Genomic DNA, 18,575 nt, shown 5'->3' with positions numbered 1-18,575 from the left:
TTTACAGCCAAGGAACACAAAGACATCAGACAGGCTCTGGAAGGATCTTCCTGAGAGAGTTGCTGCTTCAGTTTTTCCATGCACTAAACATTAGGCTGGGGCATTCTGTCAAGTGTCGTCAAATGGAATAATATTTTCTCTCTACAGTCTTTTTCAGCCAGTGTTCCAGATAGCAGACAGACAGCAAGGATACACAGGGACTATAGAGCACTGCTGTACGGCAGGACTAGGACTGCTTAGTTTTAGAACTAGGTCTAGGTATCCAGAGCTTCATCAGTTGTCCCAAATTCCACTCCTCTCTGCAGAGTTTTGGAATTGTATTTAAAAGTGTGGAGGTGGTAACTTTTTTGACTTTCGTGGTTTATCCAGAGGTTTCACCAGCTATGTGATCTTAAGTAGAATTTTGACTGTTAAAAACATTTTAAAAAATTAGTACATGTTATTGACCAACAAGTCAAGGATATAGGTCTTTATTACAAAGAGACTATGTTCTTTCATAAAACTGCAGTAGAGAAACAATTCAATTAAATTATTGCAAACCCAAAGGTGAAGAAAGTAATTACATTTTTAAAACCCCTGTGTCTGAAGTCTCAGTCTCTGGGAAGCAGGTATTCTTAGGAGATCCAAGCAGAAGGAGAGGAGCTTGAAAAATACACTTCAAGTCTTCGTGTTAGAAATCAGCAGTTGTTACACTGAAAATAAAACAAGAGACGACAAGCTGATGAAGCTGCATAAAATAAGAAGTTTTCTTAAGAAAAAATTATTAGAGTAGAGGCAAGAAAGCAAAAAGTATATCTTTAAGAAAAGGACAGATAGATAGTAAAGGGACTAAACTCAAAAGGTAGAAGAGAACTAAGGTGTTCTTCAAAAAAGCAGCAGAAAATGAGGAAGTGTGTTAGATGTTGTCAAAATAATTAGATCCACAGAAATAAAACATAACAGGATGGGAAGCAAAGTGACTAAACAAACCGAAATAGCTCATAAGAAACTAGGATTTAAACATCTCAGAGTGCCTTCTGCAAGGGGTAGACAGACTTTCTATTTTGGAGACACCCACTAAAGACTGACACTGTCAAATCAAAACACTCATAGAACATTTAGACAGTTTTGAAAAGTAAACTAGAAATACTGGTGTAAAATACTCAAAGAGTTAGTTTTGAGTGAGCTTCAAGTTGACAAAAGTATTGTACTTGTGCCTGAGGAAACACATGGTTACATATACATATATATATATATATATATTCACACACATATGTACATGTATATTATATACATAAAATAAATCTGCATCAGCATTATCTTCTGTACTGTGGTCTCAGTTCAATTCAGTCACTCAGTTGTGTCCAACTCTGCAATCTCATGGGCTATAGCACACCAAGCTTCCCTGTCCATCACCAACTCCCAGAGCTTACTCAAATTCATGTTCATTCAGTTGGTGATGCCATTCATCCATTTCACCCTCTGGCATCCCCTTCTCCTCCCACTTTCAATCTTTCCTAGCGTCAGGGTCTTTTCAAATGAGTCAGTTCTTCACATCAGGTGGCCAAAGTATTGGAGTTTCAGCTTCATCATCAGTCCTTTCAATAAATATTCAGGATTGATTTCCTTTAGGATGTACTGGTTAGATCTCCTTGCAGTCCAAGGGACTCTCAAGAGTCTTCTCCAACACCACAGTTCAAAAGCATCAATTCTTTGGTACTCAGCTTCTTTATAGTCCAACTCTCACATCCATAAATGACTACTGAAAAAACCATAGCTTTGACTAGATGGACTTTTGTTGACAAAGTAATGTCTCTGCTTCTTAATACACTGTTTAGGTTGGTCATAGCTTTTCTTCCAGGGAGCAAGCATCTTTTAATTTCATGGCTGCAGTCACCATCTACAGTGACTTTGGAGCCTCCTCCCCCAAAAAACAAAGTCTTTCACTGTTTCCATTATTTCCCCATCTATTTGCCATGGAGTAATGGGACCAGATGCCATCTTTGTTTTCTGCATGTTGAGTTTTAAGCCAATTTTTTCACTATCTTTATTCATTTTCATCAAGAGGCTCTTTAGCTCTTCTTCACTGTCTGCCAGCAGGGTGGTGTCATTTGCAGATCTGAGGTTATTGATACTTTTCCCCAGCAATCTCGATTCCAGCTTGTGCTTCATCCAGCCCAACGTTTCTCATGATGTACTCTGTATATAAGTTAAATAAGCAGGGTGACAATATACAGCCTTGACATACTCCTTTTTGATTTGGAACCAGTCTGTTGTTCCATGTCCAGTGCTAACTCCTTCTTGACCTGCATACAGATTTCTCAGGAGGCAGGTCAGGAAGTCTGGGATTACCATCTCTTTAAGAATTTTCCACAGTTTGTTGTGATCCACACAGTCAAAGGCTTTGGTATAGTCAATAAAGCAGAAATAGATGTTTTTCTGGAACTCTCTTGCTTTTTCCATGATCCAGCGGATGTTGGCAATCTGATCTCTGGTTCCTCTGCCTTTTCTAAAACCAGCTTGAACATCTGGAAGTTCACTGTTCATGTATTGCTGAAGCCTGGCTTGGAGAATTTTGAGCACTACTTTGCTAGCATGTGAGATGAGTGCAATTGTGTGGTAATTTGAGCACTCTTTGGCATTGCCTTTCTTTGGGATTGGAATGAAAACTGACTTTTTCCAGTCCTGTGGCCACTGCTGAGTTTTCCAGATTTGCTGGCATATTGAGTGCAGCACTTTCACAGCATCATCTTTTAGGATCTGAAATAGCTCAACTGGAATTCCATCACCTTCAATAGCTTTGTTTGTAGTGATGCTTCCTAAGGCCCACTTGACTTCACATTCCAGGATGTCTGGCTCTAGGTGAGTGATCATTTCATCGTGGTTATCTGGGTCATGAAGATCTTTTTTGTATAGTTAATCCTGTGTATTTTTGCCACCTCTTCTTAATATCTTCTGCTTCTGTTAGGTCCATACCATTTCTGTCCTTTATTGAGCCCATCTTTGCATGAAACGTTCCCTTGATATCTCTAATTTTCTTGAAGAGATCTCTAGTCTTTTCCATTCTATTGTTTTCCTCTATCTCTTTGCATTGATCACTGAGGAAGGCTTTCTTGCTATTTCTCTCCTTGCTATTCTTTGGAACTCTGCGTTCAGATGGGCAGATCTTTCCTTTTCTCCTTTGCCTCCAGCTTTTCTTCTTTTCTCAGCTATTTGTAAGGCCTCCTCAGACGACTGTTTTGCCTTTTTGCATTTCTTTCTCTTGGGGATGGTCTTGATCACTACTTTCTATAGAATGTCACGAACCTCCGTCCATAGTTTTTCAGATACTCTGTCTATCAGATCTAATCCCTTGAATCTATTTGTCATTTCCACTGTATAATCATAAGGGATTTGATTTAGGTCATACCTGAATGGTGTAGTGGTTTTCCCTACTTTCTTCCATTTCGGTCTGAATTTGGCAATAAGGAGTTCATGATCTACGCCACATTCAGCTCATTTTCGTATCCATGATTCTGCATGATGATTGGTATCATTTTCAACAATGTTCATAATTTTAACCATATTTTTCAAATAGAAAATGATCTCTAGGATGAACTGCAAAATCAGAATGAAAAAAATTCATATCAGTAGGGACCATTTATCTGATAGCTCTAAGGACTTCACACTAAAACATAAATCAAGATTTCTTTGAAAAGCATTATGTCACTCCAAATGTGATTGGTAAGTAATCTTTTCACAGTAACAAACGCCTTATAAATGGTGTCACATTTTCCAAAGTGCATTCCATGTAACGATTAGTTTTGTTAGATGTTGTTAGAAGTTAAGCATCCCTGCATCCCCTCCCTACCAAAAACCTCCACCCAAAAAAAAAAACCTACACACACACACACAAAAAAACCCACACCAAACCCCCCCCCCCCAAAAAAAAACTCTCTTGGTCATTTTTAAGTGAAATAACACCCAAGTTTTTATACAGTAACTGAAAATACTGTCAAATGAATCACCACCAAGTTTTGCCTTAGAGATAACACTTGTTAGCACCTGTCACGCTCATCATCTCCTTCTCAAGATGCCCACAGTCTATGGGGAAAGCAGTTGATCCCTGCAGCAGGATGGCTGTACCACATGACAGCCCCTTAGCTATTACGGATCAGACCAGGGGAGGCATCTGACCTGGTGCCAACCAAGGAACAACCAATCCATCCATAAGTTGGCCTGTGACTTACAATGATGTGCCCTGGTCATTAGACAACTACTTTGATACCCTCTCGTAATTTGAACCAAGACACATGGAATAAACTGGTCAGCTGGTACTGCTACTGCTGCTGCTGCTAAGTCGCTTCAGTCGTGTCCGACTCTGTGCGACCCCATAGACGGCAGCCCACCAGGCTCCCCCGTCCCTGGGATTCTCCAGGTAAGAACACTGGAGTGGGTTGCCATTTCCTAAAAGGAAGGCGCTCAGTCGTGTCTGACTCTTCGTGACCCCGTGGACTGCAGCCTACCAGGCTCCTCCGTCCATGGGATTTTCTAGGCAAAAGTACTGGAGTGGGGTGCCATTGCCTTCAGCTGGTACTAGGAGGAGCAAAAGACAAGACTAACTGAATCTTGTTACTAGTTGAGTGCTCATTTCAAGTTCAGTTGCTCAGTCATGTCCAACTCCTTGAGACCTCGTGCCAGCCTCCTCTGTCCATGGGACTTCCTAGTAAGAATACTGGAGTGGGTAGCCATTTCCTCCTCCAGGGGATCTTCCCAACCCAGAGATTGAACCCACATCTCCTGCATTGCAGGCAGATTCTTTACCATCTGAGTTACCAGGGAAGCCTCCTACTAGAGTTCAAAGACACTGCTTTCTGTTACAACAGAGTACCTCAGATTCTGATTACTCATCAAGCTGCAGTCTTTGCAGCCTCCCATGAGGCCCAATTGTCAATTTTCCTACAGTCCCTGTGGCCTGGCCTCACAGCTAAGATTCCCATTTCCCTTTCTACTTCATGTAGCTTAAGGATAAACTACCTATTAGTCAAAATCACCAAATGAGTATCTGCAAACAAAGACCACCCCTCCTCATTCCCATTGTAATCAGATTATTCTTACCTGGTTATGTTCCAGCTGAATGTTTTTTCTAAGATGTACCAACACCAAAGCAGAACTTTCTTCCATTGTTATACACCCTTTGTACTTCTTTTCTTTCCCCCTCTAATGTTCTTACATGAGTGAATAAGAAATTATCATAGATCATCTTGAATATTCTCTAATTTATATTTCTAAAAAGTTAATTATGTGCAATCTTCCATTATTTGTAAAATTTTTCTGTAGCATAGCTCTTAAATAATTTTGTTCCACTTCTCAAAGTAGAGCTGCTGGGAATCACTTTCCTATAAAGTATGTAGGGTACTAAGCATAATATTGGTTGTTAGTCAACATTTTTGTGTGTATGGTAAATACAAAAAAGTTGCATAACAGCATGGATTGAGACCTGCTGGAAGCTCCCATCTTTGCTTAGTTCTCAATATGCATGTGATGAAAGTACCCCTTTCCTAACACCAGAGGGCACTGTGCCATCAGGATACTGCCAGCAACTGATTTTTTTTTTTTTTTTTTTGCAGCTGCTTCTACTTTCCTGCACCACATTGAACCCTTCAGAAAAGACTTCTGCTTTTTCTTTTTACCATTCTTAGGCCAGGACTAGTTCTGAGATTAAATGAGAACAAGTTTCAGGGCAGTAAGAACACCCTGTAATTTTAAGCCAATCTTATTCTGCCTCTCGAGAAGGCAATGGCACTCCACTCCAGTACTTTTGCCTAGAAAATCCCATGGATGGAGAAGCCTGGTAGGCTTCAGTCCATGGGGTCGCTGGAGTCGGATACTACTGAGCGACTTCACTTTCACTTTTCACTTTCCCGCATTGGAGAAGGAAATGGCAACCCACTCCAGTGTTCTTGCCTGGAGAATCCCAGGGATGGGAAGCCTGGTGGGCTGCCGTCTGTGGGGTCGCACAGAGTCGGACACGACTGAAGCGACTCAGCAGCAGCAGCATTCTGCCTCTGGGGCTTCCCTGGTAGCTCAGAGGGTAAAGAATCTGCCTACAATGCAGGAGACCCAGGTTTGATCCCTGGGTGGGGAAGATCCCCTGGAGAAGGAAATGGCAACCCACTCCACTATTTTTGCCTGGAAAATTCACTGGACAGAGGCGCCTGGTGGGCAACAGTCCCTGGGGCACAAAGGACACAACTGAGCGACTAACACTGATCTGCCTCTAGCAAAGTCAGTATCTCCATCTTCCTTGGTCTCATTATTCTCATTTAAAATTCAGGTATAATTCAGGAAAACACTGCTAATGAGCACATTTAAATGTTTTGCATTAGATGCAAAGACTAGATCCTGCTGATTCTTATTGTGATTTAAATATGGGAAGTCAGATTGATTTACTTAAGGCTATAAAACTGTGTCTAACTCCTGGAACTTCTTAAAGAGAACATCCATCAAGTACTACCAATAATCTACTCTAATTATAGACCCTCTTCTTAATTTCATTAGTATAGAGGTTTGGGCTTCTTTCTTTCACAATCCTGATTAACTAGTAACTTGTTTTTCAAGCAAGGATTGTCTCAACACTCATTAATTCCCTCAACATGTATTGAACATCAACTGTGTGCCAGGCTTTTATCTGCTAGATGTTGCCAAAAATACACAAGTTGTGCTTTTGTGAAGTTTTCAACTTGAGAAAATAATTTTTTAATTGTAAAACTGTAGTGGTTTTACAATTGCGCTATAAACAGCGCTACAGAATATGTAACAGGGAGACTTACTTCATCCCAGTAAGAGTGGTCAAGAAATTGTCCCCCAAAGAAAACAATTTCTGAGATCTAATACGTAGTTGCTAATTAGGCAAAAAGTATGTGGGGCAGGCAGAGATGAGAATAAGAATAGCCCCAATAGGCAGATCCCAGAAATAATAATGTCACTAAGGTTGCAGCTCCTTGGAAGGAAAGTTATGACAAAACTAGATAGCATATTAAAAAGCAGAGATATTACTTTGCCAACAAAGGTCCATCTAGTCAAGGCTATGGTTTTTCCTGTGGTCATGTATGGATGTGAGAGTTGGACTGTGAAGGAAGCTGAGCACCGAAGAATTGATGCTTTTGAATTGTGGTGTTGGAGAAGACTCTTGAGAATCCCTTGGACTACAAGGAGATCCAACCAGTCCGTTCTGGAGATCAGCCCTGGGTGTTCACTGGAAGGACTGATGCTAAAGCTAACTCCAGTGCTTTGGCCACCTCATGCGAAGAGTTGACTCATTGGAAAAGACTCTGATGCTGGGAGGAATTGCGGGCAGGAGAAGGGGACGACAGAGGATGAGATGGCTGGATGGCATCACTGACTCGATGGACGTGAGTCTGAGTGAACTCCAGGAGTTGGTGATGGACAGGGAGGCCTGGCGTTCTGCGATTCATGGGGGTCACAAAGAGTCGGACACGACGGAGCGACTGAACTGAACTGAACTGAAGGTTGCAGCTCAGTGTACGGTGGGGAAGTGAAAAAGCTGGGCAGTCAGAGACCTTCAAAACCATGACTTTCTTTACACTGAAAACCACTTAAAGAAGAGTTTTAATCTAGAAGTTGCCACGATCATATTTGTATTTAAAAAAAAAAAGACTATTCTCCTTTGTGAAAGGATAATAAAAAGAAATTCACTGAGAAATAAACTGCTGTCATGCGAAAAAAAATGAACCCAAGAAATCGGGTTAGGAGGCTATTGATTGAGCTTCGTGAAAGGATGACCCTGAAGGAGGCAAGTTGTCGAGGACTGATGTTTAGAAAGTACAATCCATGAAACTCGGTGGAGTACATAAACTGTAAACAAGCTCATTATGATTCTGATTTCAAAACAGCGACTGTTTTAAATCGACTGATAAAATAAACGGAAATAGAGCCATTCGATTCCAAACACTGAGACCTCTGTGTGGGAGAATCCGCGGAGTCGGCGTGGTTATTTCCTTAAGTAAAGTTTCCTTGCATTTTCATAGGCTCTGTGGAAATGCTCCCTGATGCAATATAGACTGGAGGTGGCGTGTAATAATAATGAATGTCCGAGGAAAGGCGCTCGTCCCCTAATCAACAAGGCTTAGGTCTTGGGAACTCCGGATTGCAAGAAGAAGGGCCTCGCTCGGTTCACCGCCATAGACTTGAGAGCCGGGAAAAGTCCGCAGAACTCAGCAGTCACGCCAGGTCAGGTAGCGCCAAAGCAGCAAAGAACTCTGGCCTCTACCCCAGTATCTGACAGCGGGCCAGGAACAGATAACCCGAAATTTTCCGGAAGCTCAGACTTAGCGCGTCTTGCTCGCTACGGCGGCCGAAAGGGCCCTGGAGTAATAGGCGGAGTCAGCCCGGAAGAAGGCGCACGCGCATTGCGGACTTCTGGGCTCCGGAGATGACCCTATAACCCGCCAGGAGTGAGTGCAGGTTCTGTAGTTTCCTCCCCGCCCCGCCGCTTCCTGATTTCCGAGAAGGGCCCGCTATTCCGCGTTGTCGATTAGCTGCCTGCTCTCCCATCAGGTTAGGAGGCGGAGTTTGGGCGCTTTCAGATTGCATCAGCTGTGGACCACGTGGCGCAAGCGCAGTGCTCCCAGTCGCCACTGCCCACTTTTAGGCGACTGCTGTCCTTTCCTCCTGGCCGTCGATCTGGGCTTTAGTTTTCTCTTGGTGGTTTGCGGATGTCCGAGGAGCAGGCCAGTAGCCCTTCAGCGAAAATGGGAGACGAGGAGAAGCCGGTGAGTGGGCTGAGTGGAGCCCGGAGGCAACGCTGGCGCTCTTGTACCCGTGTTGCCCAACATGGGGAGAGGGAGGGGTGGAGGAACCCTGGGGCTGGGGGCGCGATGGAACTCTCGGACGAGTCAGGGTCCCCTTTGGAGAGGAATCGCAGATTCATAAAGCAGGCCGGGGCCTTGCAGACCATCTCTGAGTCCATCCTCTTTTTGTAGATGAGGACGCTGAGTGTCTTGCTCAGAGCCACACAACTAATTAGAAGCCGAGACAGAATTAGAATCTAGAGCTTTGGGCTTCTATACTAGCGTCTTTGGCTCACTGTAGTCGGGAAGAATGTTGCGGAGCCTCATTTAATTGTAAAATCACGTACGGGTAAAAGACCCAGTTTAAGAAAGGGAAAACCAAGTCACCGATATCTGCCCAAGTGTATAATAAACGGTGGAGACCACCCCATCTGACAAACTCTAGAGAAGTTACACAATCCCCTGCCCGATGCTAGAGGCTTGCCTTATCACATTGACAAACGTTCATCATTTTACGCCTGAACTTTTCGCTTTAGTGGCATACTATGCTTGGGAACATCTTCCCAATCCTGTTCTGTGGACCAACTTTTGGGTTGAAAGTTCAGATCGCTTTTACGTAAATATATAGTATATACACTTGCCCATCTTTGTTCTGTTTTCGTTGGAAATAAAGAACGGCTGCCCCGTCACGTTTCCAGTTGTTACTGGAAAGGTGAAGTGGACCTCAGGGTTCCAGAGAGACCCATTTTAGTATCGCGGCTCTGCTGTTCACTGTGCTGTGCTTAGTCGCTCAGTCGTGTCCGACTCTTTGCGACCCTATGGACTGTAGCCCAACAGGCTTCTCTGTCCATGGATTTCTCCAGGCAAGAATACTGGAATGGGTTGCCTTGCCCTCCTCTAGGGGATCTTCCCCACCCAGAGATCGAACCCAAGGCTTCCACATTGCGGACGGTTTCTTTACCGTCTGGGCCACAAGGGAAACCCTGTTTACTACTGCTGCTGCTGCTGCTGCTGCTAAGTCGCTTCAGTCGTGTCCGACTCTGTGCGACCCCATAGCCAGCAGCCTACCAGGCTCCCCCGTCCCTGGGATTCTCCAGGCAAGAACACTGGAGTGGGTTGCCATTTCCTTCTCCAATGCAGGAAAGTGAAAAGTGAAAGTGAAGTTGCTCAGTAGTGTCCGACTCTAGCGACCCCATGGACTGCAGACCACCAGGCTCCTCCACCCATGGGATTTTCCAGGCAAAAGTACTGGAGTGGGGTGCCATTGCCTTCTCCGACCCTGTTTACTAGCTGTATGCAAATGGAAAGTTACTTACTCTTTTTAGCCACTAGCCTCATTTGTCAAATGGAGAGGTGTTTTAGAACACAGAAAAAACCTTGATGTTAGTTCTCTCCTTTATCGTTACTGGTTTCATTTAGCAGAATCCATATGACCAAAAACATTTAATCCGAAAAACAGAATTGTTTCCTTCTCTTTCCATTTTCAATTTTCATAGATAGACCTGCAGTTAATTTTGTATCCATCTTTTTACCTGAATACTTGGCTAGTTATTAATAATATTGATGTTCACTGTTATATCCTATTATTATATATTGGGCTTCCCTGGTGGCTCAGAGGGTAAAGCATCTGCCTGCAATGCAGGAGACCCGGGTTCGATCCCTGGGTGGGGAAGATCCCCTGGAGAAGGAAATGGCAACCCACTCCAGTATTCTTGTTTGGAGAATCCCATGGACGGAGGAGCCTGGTGGGCTACAGTCCACGGGGTCACAAAGAGTCAGTATATTATATATTATATGTAGTATATATTATTATATATAATATATATTATGTAATATTCACTACCATGTTATAATTAATATAATATTAATTAATATAAGATTAATATAATATTAATCTTAGAATCCTGTCAGTACTTTACTTGACTGGAATGGACTTAAGGTGTATTCATTGGTCAGCTGTCAGCTGTAGATGAACCTTAAAAGTTCATTAAGTCCTGAATCCCAGAGTAGGGGAAGTGTTAGCTCAGAAGGAAATTGGGAGTAATATTTTTACAATTTGTTTTGTGTTTTAAGTGATGCAAGTCATAAGTTTTATGAAATTGAAAAGAACAATCAAAATGTCCACAAGTGATAAATGGGTAAATAATGAAATGTTATTTGACAGAAAAAGGAGTGCAGTACTGATACATCTTGAAATCGTATACTGGCTTAAAGAAGCCAGTCACAAATAACTTTATCGTATGATTCCATTTGTATGCAATGGCCAGAATAGGCACGGCTATAGAAACAGAAATATTAGTTGTTGCCAAGTGCTGGGGAGATGGGGGACGAGGGAATAACTGCTAATGTGTACAGGATTTTCTTTGGGGATAATGAAATTGATTGTGGTGATAGTTGGGCAACTGTAAATACACTGAAAAACCATTGAATTGTGCATTTTTTTTTTTGTGGGTGCATTTTATGGTGTAGGAATATATCTTGAACTGTTTTTAAAAAGTTCAAAGGTCAAAAACATTTACAAAACTAAAGTGTTGTGCCCCCCCACCCCGCCCCCATCCCCAGTTCTGCTCTTTCACTGCTGAAGATCACTTCCTCCCTTAGAGTTGACCACTGTCAGCTTCTAGGTGGGTGTCTTTTCTTCCTACCACTTAAAGATTTTCTGAACATAGAAAAATTATCTAATTTTTTCTAATTTAATCATGTATAAAATGGAATAATGATAGCCATCTCACAGTGTTTCTGTGAGAATCCGAGGTGATTGTGGAGGATCTCTGTAGATGGTAAAACTTTCATGCGGTGTTTGCTTTAAGATGTTTCTGTCTGAGCAGTGACAGGGAGGCAAGTCGTTTATTTCTGAGACGATACTCTTTGTAGTAGTGTAGTACTGTTAGTTGCTGCTGCTGCTGCTAAGTCGGTTCAGTTGTGTTCGATTCTGTGCGACCCCATAGCCAGCAGCCTACCAGGCTCCCCCGTCCCTGGGATTCTCCAGGCAAGAACACTGGAGTGGGTTGCCATTTCCTTCTCCAATGCATGAAAGTGAAGTCGCTCAGTCGTGTCCGACTGTTAGTTGCTAGTCGTGCCCAACTCTTTGCAATCACATGCACTGTATAGCCCACCAGGCTCCTCTGTTCATGGGGCTCTTCAGGCAAGAACACTAGAGTGGGTAGCCGTTCCCTGTAGTATCCCTTAATGTGGTTTGGGATTTCTCAACCTCAATGCTCTTGACACTACAAACTGGATAATTCTTTGTTGTGGGAAGCTGTCCTGTGCCTTGTTGGATGCTTAGCACTATCCCTGGCCTCTACCCAGTCTATGCCAATTGTACTCCCCAGTTGTGACAAGCTAAAAGGTTTCCAGACATTGCCAAATGTTCACTGAACGGGTCACTGCTTCTGAGTGAGAACCACTGGTTAAGACTAGTTCTTGCTGTTGGTGTCTTGCACAAGACTTACTGCTTTAAAACTTTCTGTGACTTCCTGGCATTGAACTGAATTCTAAGAAGTCCACAGATGACACCACCCTTATGGCAGAAAGGGTGAAGAGGAACTAAAAAGCCTCTTGATGAAAGTGAAAATGGAGAGTGGAAAAGTTAGCTTAAAGCTCAACATTCAGAAAACGAAGATCATGGCATCTGGTCCCATCACTTCATGGGAAATAGATGGGGAAACAGTGGAAACAGTGTCAGACTTTATTTTTCTGGGCTCCAAAATCACTGCAGATGGTGACTGCAGCCATGAAATTAAAAGACGCTTACTACTTGGAAGGAAAGTTATGACCAACCTAGATAGCATATTAAACAGCAAAGACATTACTTTGCCAACAAAGGTCCGTCTAGTCAAGGCTATGGTTTTTCCAGTAGTCATGTATAGATGTGAGAGTTGGACTGTGAAGAAAGCTGAGTGCTGAAGAATTGATGCTTTTGAATTGTGGTGTTGGAGAAGACTCTTGAGAGTCCCTTGGACTGCAAGGAGGTCCAGCCAGTCCATCCTAAAGGAGATCAGTCCTGGGTGTTCATTGGAAGGACTGATGCTAAAGCTGAAACTCCAGTACTTTGGCCACCTCATGCTAAGAGTTGACTTATTGGAAAAGGCCCTGATGCTGGGAGGGATTGGGGGCAGGAGGAGAAGGGGACGACAGAGGATGAGATGGCTGGATGGTATCACCGTCTCGATGGACATGAGTTTGAGTGAACTCAGGGAGGTGGTGATAGACAGGGAGGCCTGGTGTGCTGCGATTCATGGGGTTGCAGAGTCGGACATGACTGAGCGACTGAACTGAACTGAACTGAACTTATCTTTGACAGTGGTGAAATTTCCTCTTTCAAAATCAGATTTCCACTTTTTTAAAAAACAGATGCTAAAATAACATCCTCAAAACTTTCCTAGGGGCAGCTTGGATCGGTGTCAAATTAGATGAAAATAAAGACCCTTCATATCTTTTTTGCTTCTTTAGGTAGGTGCTGGTGAAGAGAAACAAAAGGAAGGAAGCAAGAAGAAGAATAAAGAAGGATCGGGGGATGGAGGTCGAGCAGAGGTAAATGTTTTCAGGGCTGTCTCATCAGAGATTGACAGGGCAGGGAGCTGTCTTAGACTTGTCCTATGTGAGAGTCTTATGGTTTTCATGGAATTTTAAGATGGCACAAGATGAAAAAATCACGGAGAAGAGCCAGGAAAGTCTTAAGAGGGAAAGAAAGACTGGCGGTTACTTGTTATTGAAAAAGAAAAATAGCTGAAGTATGATTGTAAGATAATCTGTGGGATTAGATATGAAAAACAGAGAACAAACATTGCCAAAAAGAGGACTGTGATAATTACTCAGTTGCCAGATTGGGTGCTAGCCCTCTGACCATTTCATTCAATGAGACATTGAGAGACTTTGGTGTTTGAGCTTATACTGAGTACAAGGGAAACCAAAGAAAGCCCCATTCCTTCACCCCATTCACACTGTTTCCACCTGGACCTGCCACCAGGGACTGGTTTTAAGCAGGGCAAATCTCCTTGAGGCCTCACACGTGTAGCGAAAATGCTTTCAGTTCACCAGGCAGATGCTGGAAGGAACTGGCACCTCAGGAGTCATCCCAGAATCCACCTCGTTCCTGGGTGCCGTAGGAGGCGGTGAGACTCGTCTTCCTACTTTGTTTTTGAAGTTGAACTGCTGTGAACTAGGCTTCATTTTTTGCTTTTGTCATTGCAACTGTTTTATTAGAGACTCTTTAGAAAACGACCAAAAGACAGAAGAACAAAGGAATAGGCTCTTAAGAAGTATCCTATAGCACAGTAAAGTGATTTAAGAGCTCTTTTTTATAATTGATAAACTTAGAGCACTTCCACTTACTGAAAGGTAAGTTTGTAGGTGATCAAGCACCATTAAGTGTTGCTTAGAGCCCTGCATAACCATTTCTGTTATGTTTTGTCCATTGTATCCCACTGTAAGTGTGGGGGGAATTGTTGACTGAATTTCAGAATTTGTAAGAAAATGCATTATGTTCCCTAATTTCTTTTTTATACATTCAATATGAGTAGTACATACTGTTCTGTTAAAGTTTGAGAATTAGCCTGGAAATAGGAAAGAAGGGATATAATTAGAGGACTTTTCTGAATCAAGAATTGTGTGTGTGATGTGATTGAATATGTATGTTAAGTGATCTGTCTGGAAAAAAAGTGTACAATGAGGTATCCAAGACCTTTCCTCCTCCTCCATACTCCCATCATTTATGTACTTGTCTGGTTTCCCTTCTGAGGGCAGTGGGTAGATCTTATTGTCCTCTGTAGGGCCAGGTACAGAGAGTATCTGCTCCATGAGTGGTGAATAAGTTAAGTTTAACACTAAGTGCTTCTGATCAGGAAGTGCTGAATGGATGTGGAGATAAACGGTAGTAAGATGGAGAGGGTTATGTGGGTGGGTAGGACCGTACTGATGCTTCTGAGTAGGTGGGACCAGGTAATGTGAGCAGGATTGTATTAATAGAATGATGGGCTCTGAGTTTTCAGTTAATTTATTGGTGCTTTCCTATCAAGGATTATGGACCCCTGTGATGATTTAATGAAAAGCCCCCGAAGAGCACCTGAATGACTAAAGAAAGGGAAGGACTGTGGTAGGAGGGAGTTATAAAGAGATCAAGACTCTTCCATTAAAAAAAAAAAAAAAATTAAAAGCCAAGAAAAAAATATGATTGAAATGAGAAGGAAATTTTGTAAGAGGGGAAAAAATGAAGTACTACTTCACATAAGATAAATCTTTTTATTATTATTTCTTTTGCTTTTCTATATGAAAAGGACTGCGAGTATTTACTGACTATTTATTTGTTATCTTGCAGTTGAATCCTTGGCCCGAATATATTAACACCCGTCTTGAGATGTACAATAAGCTAAAAGCAGAACATGATTCCATTCTGGCAGAAAAGGCAGAAAAAGATAGTAAGCCCATTAAAGTCACCCTGCCTGATGGTAAACAGGTAGATGCAGAATCCTGGAAAACTACACCATATCAAATTGCTTGTGGAATTAGGTATGAGCTATATCTGTCTTGACCATTTGTTGTTTGTAACTAAACTTCTTTTTTTTTTTATCTTGCCAGGTTTTATCCTCATAACAGTTATGTTCCTGTTCAATGCTTTTATTGTTTAATTTACTTTATTCGGGTTTTTTAAAAAATAAAAACAGTTTAGAGCTTTGTGGTCAAAATTCAAAGTGAATATCTTGAAGACTTTGGTCTTATTTTCCAAAAGATTGTATATTTCTTCTTCATGCATGCATGCTAAGTCGCTTCAGTAGTGTCCGATTCTGTGTGACCCTATGGACTGTAGCCCACCAGGCTCCTCTGTCCATGGGATTCTCCAGGCAAGAATACTGGAGTGGATTGCATATCCTCATATATTTCTTCTACTTTGATCATAAAATGTCACATAAGCAAGTAGAGACTGCTTCATCTATTTTGACTAAAATTCTCAGTTTTAAAATTAAAATTGAAAGCAGCTCATCTCAAATGGGAAAGTTAAAAAACTAACATGACACAAGAAAAAGTGTATTATTTTTGTAAATCTAATGTTCAAACTTCTGTTGGGCTGGGTTAAAGTTATTTCAGGTAAGTGAGAATTATATGCATACTTTGTAGTAAAGGAAATGCTTTCTTAATGTGATATGATAGGGATGAATAGCTGGTAAGTTTATCAAAAAACGATAAAGTTGGAAAGGCGTAAATCAACACATAGATTTTCTACCAGGTATTGGCAAACTACGGTCATAAAAAAATGACTAATATGACTATAAAGCCAAGGTTGGGGGTGGGTGGAGTGCTAATTAAACTTTTACATTATTTTAACACACTTGAGAAGCCATATGAGTGCAAAGTCCTTCCAGATTTGTGTGTAGTTGTTTCATCCACCCCTGACTTGACAATTTTTTTTAAGTGACTTGCCTGTATCAAGCCTTCTCAAACATTCAACTTGGTTTTCACAGAAACTGTAGTTCCCTTGTTGTATTATTTACCTGTTTCTGTTTACTTATAATGTTTACATATTGAGCTGAAACCACTGAAATCATCATATGAATTGTCAGAAATGATTATCATCACTATCATATTGTTGAACCTAAGAGATACAATAACAAGTGCACAAACAAATTTGGGAGCCGTCACACACAGCTGGTTCTTGGCAAGCCCACTATGCAGCTGGTGGGAGTAGGAGCAGGTAGGCCCATGAGCCATGTGTTCAGTATGCCCTGGCCTTCTTACAAAGGGAAGGCTATTAATTTGACAAGTATTTCTACTTAAAGTACTTCTACTTTACTCCAAAGGTGGTAAGAATATTAAGCAAGTTTCCATGTGAGGTCATATATAACTGGATATATGGACAGACTTTTTTAAGTATCAGTTCAGCCTTTCATTTGAGAGAGAATTTTACACGTTGGTTGTTTAAGAGATTTCTCCATTCTTGTGCAATGAGATTGTAGCTGTGTCCGTGTTAAAATCCAGGCTCCTGTCAGTCCAGGAACTCGTTCTCTACATACTACAACATTCTTCAGATTATGTTGTACTTTATCAAGGGGCCAATTGGAAAATAATTTTCCGTTTTTTTTTTGAATTAATGCTTCCATTGCGGCTAACTAGTCGGAAAATATTTTGGGAGAAACATCAAAATTTTAAGTTGAATCATGAAAGACACTTGTGAACTCTAGGCCTAGAATTAAGTTAGTGATATGAAAGTGAGAGTGTTTATGACATTTTTACAAAAGTCCAGAATAACCTCTTGTTCTGTGAAAATGTATAGCATGAATAACAGGCTATTTAAAGGTTCAGGTGATTTGTAGTAAATATATGAAAGGAAAAAAGGGAGGGGGGCTGCTCCGTTTGCTTCAGAATGTTTTTCTTTGAAGTTTTTTCCAAATCTTACTTTGTAGATTATTTTACCCCTTCTTTGAAAAATTGAAATGATCCAGTATTATTCATGTGTAATCTACATTTTCAAAATTGTTAGCATCTCAGAGTACCTTTTAGATCCTAAGATGAAACTTATTTTCTTCCCAAAGAATACAGAGAATATTAATCACCTTTCATCAGTACTTGAATCTTTTGACAACTGTTTTACACAAGTATGATAAAATATGCTTCCCTCTGACAATTCCATGTATCTTTTGTGAATGTACACATTTTTTTTTTTTATTCGATCCTTTTGATCTCAGGAAGAAAGGAAACATTGGATACAATACATGGGAAATTCAGTGGGAACACTGAAGATGGGATAGGAATGTGTTTTCATTTGTTCTTCAGTTCTGATGCTTCAGCGGGGAAGGATATATAAACAGGCTGTAAACCCTCAAACAGAACAAGGAGTGAACCAGCTCCCACAGCAAGTTCAGCTAGCCCAAGCCTGCTGGTGGTAGACTTAAGACTCAGTGTGAGGGCTTCATGGTGTAGGGTGTTGCCTGCTTTTGTCAGGTTAGAGTATTATAGACTGTTGTTTCTCCAGCTGCACGTTTGCATCTGTAATCTGACTAACCATACTCAATCCTGCTTGAGCCACACAGCTTCCTGTACCTTTCCTAACATATCTCTGCTTGCATCCATGCCTGTTCTCACACTTGGAGTGCCAACTCCTCTCCTTTGCTTCTTGTCCAAATCTTCTGATCCTTCAGCCCCTGGGTACTTTATTTTTTTTTAATATTTGTTTGTTTTTGGCTGCATCGGGTCTTTGTTCTGGCATGATGGATCTTCGTTCCAGCATGTGGATCTTTCGGTATGGCGCGTGGGCTCTTCACTGCGATGTGTGGGCTTCTCTCTATTTGTGGTACCCCAGCTCTAGAGCATGCAGGCTCAGCAGTTGTGGTGTGAGGGCTCAGTTGCCCGGAACAGGTGGGATCTTCATTCCCTGACCAGGGATCAAATGCGGGTCCCTTGCTTTGGAAGGAAGGCGGATTCTTAACCACTGGACTGTCGGGTTACTTATGTTGAAAGCCTGTCCAGGCCCCTCTGATCTGTGCTGCTTTTACTTCCTCAGAACTCCTGTGACTTCTGTACCTGGTGTGGTCTGACACCTCATAACTTGTACTTCGTACTGTGTATTTAGGTGACGTTTTTATCTGTATTATAAAATGTTTTATTAGATAGCATTTTATTTCACATGTATGTTGTAAATAATATCATCTTAGGCATTTGCAGAATTCTGAGATTAGCGTCGCCTCTCAAAGGAAAGATCTGTTACAGATTTCAAGCAGAAGAAAAGCAGAGAAGTTATTTAGAACCAGCCTATCTCCCCCCACCTTTTTTTTTTCCTTTGGAGTCTAAATAGCCTGGTTTTATGGAAAACTA

General features: G+C 41.7%; 1 protein-coding gene and 1 long non-coding RNA gene across 3 annotated transcripts in view; one reads left to right on the top strand and one right to left on the bottom strand.

Moving 5' to 3' along the window:
* Positions 1-454: 454 nt before the first annotated feature.
* Positions 455-8,961, bottom strand: LOC132343241 (uncharacterized). The gene is made up of 3 exons (XR_009491975.1): positions 5,077-8,961; positions 3,389-3,576; positions 455-692 (listed from the first exon to the last, which is right to left on the bottom strand). It is a non-coding gene; the product is annotated as an uncharacterized lncRNA (long non-coding RNA).
* The window catches only part of TARS1 (threonyl-tRNA synthetase 1), a 23,445-nt gene continuing 13,320 nt past the window's right edge, over positions 8,451-18,575 (top strand). The window contains exons 1-4 of one of the 2 annotated variants that reach the window (XM_059878694.1): positions 8,611-8,753; positions 13,224-13,304; positions 15,088-15,278; positions 17,787-17,879. In XM_059878694.1, coding sequence (XP_059734677.1) covers positions 8,697-8,753; positions 13,224-13,304; positions 15,088-15,278; positions 17,787-17,879 — 422 coding nt within the window. In that variant the 5' untranslated portion in view covers positions 8,611-8,696. Of the gene's footprint in view, positions 8,754-13,223; positions 13,305-15,087; positions 15,279-17,786; positions 17,880-18,575 lie in introns of both variants that reach the window. The other variant, NM_001034370.2, reaches the window with a different exon arrangement.

Source organism: Bos taurus, chromosome 20, assembly GCF_002263795.3.
Source record: "Bos taurus isolate L1 Dominette 01449 registration number 42190680 breed Hereford chromosome 20, ARS-UCD2.0, whole genome shotgun sequence".
Classification (NCBI taxonomy): Eukaryota; Metazoa; Chordata; class Mammalia; order Artiodactyla; family Bovidae; genus Bos; species Bos taurus.
Note: the sequence above shows the minus strand (reverse complement) of the source record. Positions and strands in the feature narration are given on the sequence as shown.